Source organism: Pollicipes pollicipes, unplaced genomic scaffold (genome assembly GCF_011947565.3).
Source record: "Pollicipes pollicipes isolate AB1234 unplaced genomic scaffold, Ppol_2.1 Scaffold_2555;HRSCAF=2994_pilon_pilon_pilon, whole genome shotgun sequence".
Taxonomy (NCBI): Eukaryota; Metazoa; Arthropoda; class Thecostraca; order Pollicipedomorpha; family Pollicipedidae; genus Pollicipes; species Pollicipes pollicipes.
Genome location: NW_023596136.1, coordinates 39,913,398 through 39,922,709, shown reverse-complemented (window position 1 = coordinate 39,922,709; position 9,312 = coordinate 39,913,398). Strand labels below are relative to the sequence as shown.

The 9,312-nt window shown below is 47.8% G+C and overlaps 1 protein-coding gene across 1 annotated transcript; it reads right to left on the bottom strand.

The window, feature by feature from the left end:
* Window positions 1-926: 926 nt before the first annotated feature.
* Window positions 927-7,402, bottom strand: LOC119101120 (cytochrome P450 2J6). The gene is made up of 2 exons (XM_037224398.1): window positions 7,277-7,402; window positions 927-5,024 (listed from the first exon to the last, which is right to left on the bottom strand). The coding sequence occupies exons 1-2, from the start codon at window positions 7,362-7,364 to the stop codon at window positions 3,652-3,654; spliced, it is 1,461 nt and encodes a 486-aa protein (XP_037080293.1). The 5' UTR covers window positions 7,365-7,402; the 3' UTR covers window positions 927-3,651.
* Between the last annotated feature and the right edge of the window lie 1,910 nt (window positions 7,403-9,312).

Sequence of the window (9,312 nt, the reverse complement as noted above, 5' to 3'; positions counted from 1 at the left end):
GGCCATTGCTTTTCTTTGTAGCCAACGTTTTGGTGGGATAAAAAAGTAACCGAGAGAAATACCATTCATGTTATCGAGAACCGGGGAGAACAAGCCGCCCAAGCAGCTTAATGTCCCCGGTGATATCAGATGTTGCATCGCGTGTATACTGGGAGCCTCGAAAGATGCATCAAGAAGCTTGCTAATGCTGCTATTTTTAATCAAGCCTGCATAAATGTTAATGTACATATGCACATGTACATGCATTTACACCTCAGAGGTGTAAAAAGAGGCGTTGCAAAGCTGCATTGTGCGCCACTGGCACAAGTCGTGTGTCGGGAAAAGTTCGTCGTTAATTGTGCGGCAGTTTACCAATGAAATGAAGTAGGCAGTCTATTATTTATGTCAAGCTGTCAGCAATATATATACCTATACCTACACACACATATATATATATATATATATATATATACATATATATATATATAGCATATATACATTTATTTATATCGGTATGTGCGTGCGCGTATAAACGATTTGTGAATAAGTGAGATATTACTTGCACATAAAACATGCCATTTATTGGTTACATTTCTGCTTTCAATGCCATTTACTATCACGGTCCGTGGACGAAAATGCAACGCTTCGTGAAACACTTATAACCAACGCTACGTAAAGTACTTTGGCTCCGTGCAGGCTCTGTGCCGACCGCGCACGTAGTGAGCACCTGCTGCCCTCCCCACTTGCCAGCGAGAAGGGTTGGCGGCCTCCTTCAGGGCTGGTATATCAGACCGTTCCAGCGACAAACCCCGGGGAGGACGACTCAACAAAACCAGCAACGCGTGTAACAGGGTTAGGAAAACTATTTTGAGGGCCGCCGCGGCGGCGGCAGAACGGCCATTGCGCAGCAGCATCCGGGCCTCTCGTTTGCACACGCGGTAACGTTTACAGAAGTATTTGCTACCTGGGGCTAATCACCAGCTTTAAAAAAGTACGATTATTATAATGCAGTCAAACTATGATGGCAGATGCGCTTGCGGAGCTGGTAACAAGGGGAGTTTTCAAAGAGTAGGATGTGAATTACGGGTTGCCCTTTCAGGTAGATGAGGGATGCTTTGCGCTAGCCAAATGCAAATCTGTACGCCTTGGCCATTAATTACACAATCGATGCATACAATGGTCATCTAATTTCCAACACACGTCGTTCGTAATCGGAAATAAAGCTCTCAGGCGTTGCGGGCATGATATGAATTGCGTGCAATGCATGCACGCGCTCAGGGTGTTCTCTGGCTGTTCTGCCGGCATACCACATGGTATGGCGTGCTCATACCCATCGCGATTGAAAACAACGTATTGATGATGGCAATATGGAATATCTGTGATTTCAAGCGCCAGAACAACATTGTGCAGGTATCTGCTAAATGAAGCACCATTTGGTTGGGTTTTATTGTTGCGTAACTCTTTTTGTGTGTGCATTTGGTGCTGCGCCATAACGAATGAACATGTGGTCGTCGGTCGTCTCACCTCAGTGTGTCTAAGATGGAGAACATGATGAACGTTGCATAATGTGAGACTGGCTTATTATATCATGGCTTTATTTTTTCGAGAGCAGAACAACGCATTTTCCGTGAAAATGATCATAAGCGCAAGCAATGCCGGAAACAAAATAAACAGACATCAGTATCCACACAGGCTTCGTTCCGTGCAAAGCTTTCACTCCCATTATCTAATCCGTCTTGCCAACATTTAAACCGCATTCAAGCACATTTGCAGATGCTTCCAGAGTGCGATTTTCAAGTCTAACAAGTTCAATCCAGTGTCTCCTGACAAACTCACCTCCACATCTGTACAAATTTGATGCGCGAATAGGGTGCGTTGGTGGCGAGTATTAAAAATACCACTACTCCGTGATTTTAGAACAAAGCCAGGACGCGCTCAAGACGGAATGCATCTCCATTTAAGCGTTAGTTCTTCTCAGGTCGATATTGATCGAGTTCCCATAGCAGGCAAAGCTTCTCTGACAACAACAAATGCAGTTAATGAGCATGTTAGGATCACTTTGAAACTTATGGGAAGTGAAGGGACGTTCATAGACTGCGGCAAGCCATTTTAATGAACGATAAAGTTGAGCTGACACAAGCCAAGGTTTAGCTACCGCTATTTAGCGGGCAATTTTTTGTAAGGGACCCTGTTGGCGAAACTTTGCGCTATTCTCAGCACCACACCACCGGTGAAAAGACGTTTATAAACTTCGACCAGCCATTTTGATGACAGATGAAGCTGGGCTGGCACACACCAAGGCTCAGCTACGGTCGTCTAGTGGGTAATGTTATTTGAGGACACCTGTTGACGGAAATTTGCACTATTCGCCACCCGCTTTTTCGCGAAGGGAGGCACTATGGGTTGGCGCATTTGCCAGTGCTGCCGCACCCCAGGTTCTATGTACCCCAACTTGATAATGCCTGGAGAGCAGGTGGACAGTTTTGCTCTTGGTGCTCAGCAAAGGTTTATGAGATAACAAACACCCAATCACGTTTGATAGATTGACGATAGGTGACATTAGGGTAACGACATCTGATTATGCCTCCCTGTTAGCATGCGCTCTCAATTACTTGATCTAAATTCTTTTCGACAACATCCCGTACCGGAATCCAAGCAGTCAATGCCGATTTTCAGCGATTTAAGGATAACTCAATGACAGTCGGGCATGTTCATCAACCGTGGCTGTATCTATCCCTAAACGCGAACACCACGCACTGCTTATACGCTTCAGGCTCGAAGCATGCGCTGGAGCCCTCTTTACACCCAGACGGAAACGTCGCCTATGCGCATCGATACCTGCGGCGCAAGTGTAAACCGGTTAGAAGCCATGTTCGTACGAGCATACTAGTTACCTGCGACTCAATCACTGCAACCTCAAACTCATTGCAAACTCACCGCAAATTCAACAGTTCTACGCCAATATCCACATCAGCGCAATGCGCATACCAGATCATAACATATCAGTTCACAACATGTCTTACGCACGTCAGCCCGCTATCAGAACTGCCCTTATCGTCTTAAAACTTAAGTTGCAATCAGCATCAGCTGTTCACGATGAAAAGGGAGGAGGCGTGGTCAGTGGGAGGGCAACGGCTTAGCAAGCTCGAACGATTGGTCTCGTAACGCCACTTAGAAACAGAGCGATGTAAAATATCGCGTTTTGCCCCTCCCTTTCCAAAAACACATTCAACGAGCACACACTTGTGACCTGAAATGGCGTAAGGATACAAAATGGTGGCCCGCCGGTTCACTTCATCATATGTGCAGGCTCTTCAGGTTCTCGAAGCCATAGACCAGTATGGCTTGTTACCGCGTATGTGTCCTAACTACGACCAGCCCAACCAAGTTATAAAGAATCTAAACGATCAGTTTAGGTGCAAAAAATGAATTTCGGAGACGCACAGTCATTGTGCTAGAAGCGATGTTTACTCACAATCGGAAATGTGATTCTGCTGTGATCGAAAGAAATTGCAGCATTTCATACGTCTCTCCGGAACCACACAATTTTCTACGTGCGTGTGGTGGCTCTTAATGGTAAGCAAAGATCACAGATATCATCACGCGCGCGTGTGCCCCTGACTTTTGGATGAGGAGAGCGGCTGGCCCCCTGCTCCTCGCCGTCCCTCCGCCTCAGCGCCTCTCTGGTACGAGCTTGTACGGTTTGGGGTTGCGAAGGAACGTGCCTTTTGGATCTTCTCCCAGGTCGTGTGTGAACCCCTCTGGCCAACGGAAGGTAAACTTTTGCATGAAGCAGGTGACAAAGAGGAACAGCTCAGCCCGCGCCATACTCTCGCCCACACACTGTCTCTTGCCCACTGAGAACGGCATGACGTTCTTGTCCGGCTGGAACTTGCCGTCGCCGTCCAGGAAACGCTCGGGCCGGAACTGCAGCGGCTCGGGGAACAGTCGCTCGCTGTGGTGCACGCTGTGTACGTTAGCGATGACCTGGACGCCAGCCGGCAGCCGGTGTCGGCCGACGTCGACAGGCGCCAGCGACTGATGCATCACCAGCAAGGGTGTGATGTCGGCCAGTCGCTGCGTCTCCAGCAGCACGGCCTCGACGTACGGGAGACGCGACCTGTCCGAGAGGGACGGCAGCCGCTGCCGGCCCACCTGGCCGTCCAGCTCGGCCTGCAGACGCCGCTGCACCTCTGGGCGGCTGCACAGGAAGCAGAATGCCCAGCGCAGGGTCGTAGCCGTCGTGTCGTTGCCAGCGAAAAACAGATCCATCACCGACATAAGGAGGTGCCAGTCGGTCAGCAGGTCCGGTCGTTCCTGCTGTTCTCGAAGCATGGCCTCCATGTAGTCGCGAGGCTCACTGAGCGTATCAAGATCTTCAAGATGTTTCTTGATGGAGGGCATGAACACATCATCCACTACACTTTCAAATTGCTTTTCAATCTTTGCCTTATTGAAAACAAAACTTGGCAGCACGTTGCTAAGCCATGGAGCGGCATCAAGAATTTCCATGCGCTGGGCAGTCTCGAGAACTTGTGAAAGCGTAGTGATGGCGTTCAGGACCTTGGTGTCGGTGAGGCTCAGCTCCTCCGACGCGACCAGCTTCCAGATGATATTGACCACGGCGATGTTCAGAGATGAGTCAAAGGCAAGCTCGGAGCCGCAATTCGGCGCCAGAATCTCGTCCATGTAACTAGTGATCTGATAGTGCATATACTCTTCCAGTTCGGACTTGCCCATGCCCAAGTTGCGCAGGTGATGAAGCGTCAGACGCCTGGATTCCTGCCATAACTCACCCTGGGAAGAGACTAGTCCCGTTCCCTTCACAATAAACTGAAATAGTTGAGTGTCGGGTCGACCGCTGAGCTCAAGTCGACTGAAGGCTTCTCGGATCAAGTCGGGATCGCTGATCACAACCTGGTGCATGACGCCAATCTTGACATGATAGATGGCACCATACATCTTGGCCCATTCGGCGTAGGTGTGGTGGGCGTGCTTCAAGTCCATGGAGAAGAGATTTCCCACCCACGGCATCAGTGGTGGTCCTGTAAATAAGAATGATTGTTGTCGCAAAACGTGAAAATCACACATCAGGTATTATGCTGGTTCAATAGTCCAATTTTTTATTTGGTTGACTACGGAATGAACCCTCATGTTAATTGGTCCATCTCACCTTTGTTTGACTACGTTGTCACCTTCGGTGTGATACTACTGAGGTAAGTACTGACCAAATGCTCGATATATTGGGATATGGAGCATCCTGTTAGCCGCAGAAAACTGATGTGCGAACTAGGGTTGCATCTTTCGGACCAAACGCACCTCACAGCGGCTTCCCACATACCTACAAATCCAGGGGCGCAGCCCCTGGATTTGTAGGTATGTGGGGAACTCCATGTTGTTCAGCAACTCGCTCTCAGGACCCAACTCCAGGGTAAATCATGGCGTCTTCGTCCCAAAACATTCGCAACTTGATGCCAGCTTCGCTTGAAATCTGGTCGCATTTGCTGGTGGACTAAATATTCTAAATTCCAGCACAAGTTCTTGGTTTCCTGCAATATCTCAATGATCCGTTTCACTGGTTTGGTGGAACCTCGGCCAACCTGGGGAATCCTATCCCTTCTGGGCATTTCATTCTTGTATTTGGTGCCTTAAGCAGGCATTACCTCTAACGACTCCACTAACCTTGCGAAAACGTGCATATTGGTGGCGACGATGCCATCGGTATTTAAATGTTCATTTGAGTTGTGATACATCCGATTTGGTAGTGTTCATTTTGGTTCTTTTCAATTCGCTATTGGTGACCGGATAATAAGAAGACCCCTAGTTTCGAGAATCTCCAATGTGGTAACTATTAGCACGCGCTCCGTTGAGGTCAAATCGACCACGAAGGTCGATCATCTTCGTCGGTCGTCGGCCATCTTCCGGAATAATATTTAGCCGTACCTTGTAAGGCCGCTGACTTATAGCAGGTCAAAGTTAGGCATGGTTGCAGCAAAGTCAATTTTCAGGGAATCGTGCAATCTGACGCAGTGTTAGCGAAGTGTTAGACGAAGCCGTACACCACTGAAATGCCTTCTTAGGCAACACAACAATTGAAAGAACAAATTGTATCGTCCTAGGGTCAGATATGAGGATCAGACCAGCGTCAAAACCAGCCTGTTTTATAACTCTAGGGCTTGCTGTATGGGGTAGTTTCGTTTGCTCATTTCCAAATTATTGGTAACAGGAATCACATTATACATCTTCCATGGAGTTCTTAGAGGTCAGAATAGGTCACTGACCTAAAATGACCCAAATCAACATTTTATTTCTAGGAACATACTGCCTATCAAAATATTTGTCGCTTGTTCAACTTAAAAACTCAAAGTAGTTTTGTATGATCTTGGTCATCATGATCTTCAAAAGGTCAAACGAGTTCGCTGACCTTAAGTGGGCATATGATCTTTTTGCTCAGACGTTTCCTAGGTTCTGGGGGCATTTTGAAGACGAACCTGGAATTTGATTTTGTTTGACCTTATTTGACTCCAAGGTCATAACCTGAGGACCTCAAACTTTGCCCTAAGCGAGTTAACGAACAGTCAACACACGCTGAGAATTTCGTGTCTCTAGCCTTCTTAGTTCTTGAGATCTCAGGAGGGGTCAAATTGTCCGACCCCCACCCGAGCGAAGGCTATCCAACCATCCACCCGGGCGCGTGTTATCTGTATTGCAGACGCATAGCAACTATACGCAAGGATATGAAGAAATCAATGCACGCATCTTTAGGTATCTCTGTGCAAATAATTCGTTGGTTTGCGACTTTGCGTACGTATACACAGAGCTAAGACGCATTCACCGCTCTTTGAAGACGCCTGTTTCTTGTGCGTGATGGTCTCTAAACGCAGGGGTGGATCTAGTTTGCAGTTTTGGGGGGAGGGGCAACCGTCCGTCGCCAGCTGGCTGGTGTGGGATCCGAGGTCCAGTGCATGATGCCTCTCGCGAGCACCTAGTAGGGACACCATTCCAAACAAAAACAAAAACACCGAAATGCTTTTAATCTTAAACAGAAGTTTAAACAAAACAATTTAAACGGTTGAAGTAAAAACAGACGGCAAGTACGCGAAACTTTTATGAAGCTCTCGGAATGTTTTTTTTCTGGGGGGGGGGGGCAAAACACTCTCAGAGGTCTGGGAGGGGGGGCATAGCCACGTGAACCCCCCCCCCCCCCCGGATCCGCCTATGTCTAAACGCGACACCGACGTAGATGCAAACCTGAAAAGTATTTCACCTGGCACCCGTGGACCGCACGTTTACTCACCCTTTGGGCTCCACGCCGGTCGCTTGGTAGACCTCCAGGCCCACAGCAGCACAGCTAAAAGGACTATCACCAGCCAGAGGTACATCATCCCGAGCGCACCTGGCGGCCCGCCTCCTCCACAGTGGAAACAGCCGACTGCGCAGCCAAACTATCGTCAATCTCGGCCCCGCCTGGTGACCTTGAAATCGCTGCAGCCGAAGCGACTGTAATCAGACGGGCCAGGGGCTCTCATATCGCTGCAGCACCAGTCGCAGCGCCATCTGGGCGAACGTGAACATTTGCGCGGGTGTTTGCCGAAAGGAAAACATCTCCTTCTTGGCTTTCTCTAAAGGCATTTGTCACAAAATCGTTTCCCTTGTGTGCTTTCCGATGTGATGCACTTTTTTACCTCTTTGCAGGTTTTTATTTATTTATTTTCACTCACTTCGTACTATTTTCATCAGGACAAGAGGTAGATAATGGAGAACAGTCATGCTCATTTTTTGCATTATTTTGTGCATGCATTGCGCTCTTTCCCTCACTGCATGAGGCAAGGGCAAAGGCGTAGTTTCCTAAATATTATCCAGTTGGAGAGGAATGTCATCAAGTCATTGCGGAAATCATCACTGCTGTCAACGTTCGGCTGGCGTGGGCTTCCATGGCTAAGACAAAAAAGCAGTCAGAAAGATCTTATGTTTCATTCAGTGACCTGTGCCAATACAAGTCAACTCAATACTAATTGCTAGCGCTACATATGGATGCATTGCTACTACTTACTTGCGATCCAACACCTTAGAAAGTGTAAATATTGCCGGTGCTGGATACCCACTGCCCAATCGACATGCCGACGCCGCCCTCATCGATGTTCGTATGTGCCGACGTCCAGCCGATAGACACGTCAGGCCGGCGTCGCCCGCTGTCAACCCGACCTTGCCGTACTTCAGCCGGCTTACCCTCAGCTCTCCAGCCGACGTGTGCCAGCTCTCCAACCGACGTGCACTGGCTCATCTCTGGCTCATCGAGGAAATCATTTTCTTCTTGGCTTTTTCTGAAGGTATTGGGATTCTTCAAGTACTTAACCTTTTTAGAAGACGAAAAATCTCCACTGGGAGCGTTTTATGCGTAGTACGAAACGGGCACAATCAGCTCGCGTTATCAGAATTGCCCAACTTTGAATTTCAAAGTTTGAAATCATGCAACCCAAACGACTTCCTTAGCACCAAAAATAATGAGCAGGCAATAAGCATTATCCATTTCGTCGATTCGACCATTGCTACTCACAATGTTTGCATGATTGCCTATCATCTTCAAGAAATTAGCATCTGACAATATTATAATTTCGGCAGCAAACCGCTGATGTGATTTTTAACACGCAGACAGCAGACGATTTATAACATGTACTAAAAGGACAACATAATCACCAAATCACGGACATACGAGCGGCCAAGAAAAGTGTACCAGTTCTTCACGTTCGTGTCTCGAATTATCTGTTGGTGCGCTGAACCTTCGTACATAACATAATTTTGATCGTTTTTATCAAATATTTGATAACTTACGGCCCATCGCGGGCAGACCAGGAAGTCGCCCACAATCTTACCCTATCAATGTACTTATTTGTGCTTCTTACCTGATCACTGCACTCCTAATTTGTTGGCAGTTGTGAAACTTTAATTGATATTTCCAAACAGACAACTTAGAGAAAGAGCCAACAATGTCGGTTGAGCTGAAGCATTTCCAGCAATCTTAAAAAACGGACCAAGCCACGGGAACCGAACACCGAAGCCAAGCCAACGTTTTCGGTGCGATGCATTTAGGTCTATTGGCGCAGTGCACCTTATACACGAGTCCGGATAATGCGATTCACACTTATTAGAACCAAACACATCGTGACGACGATGTCGCTTAAGCTACAACACTTGGATTCAATTAATATGACTACCCCGTTGCCATGAGATGCTGCCATCATGTCGTGCGGAGGGACTGTCGTAGCACCCCTTTAAAGTAGTGCACCTCTTGTACAATTCCAACGAGCGAGGCCTGAAATCGCTCTGACATCC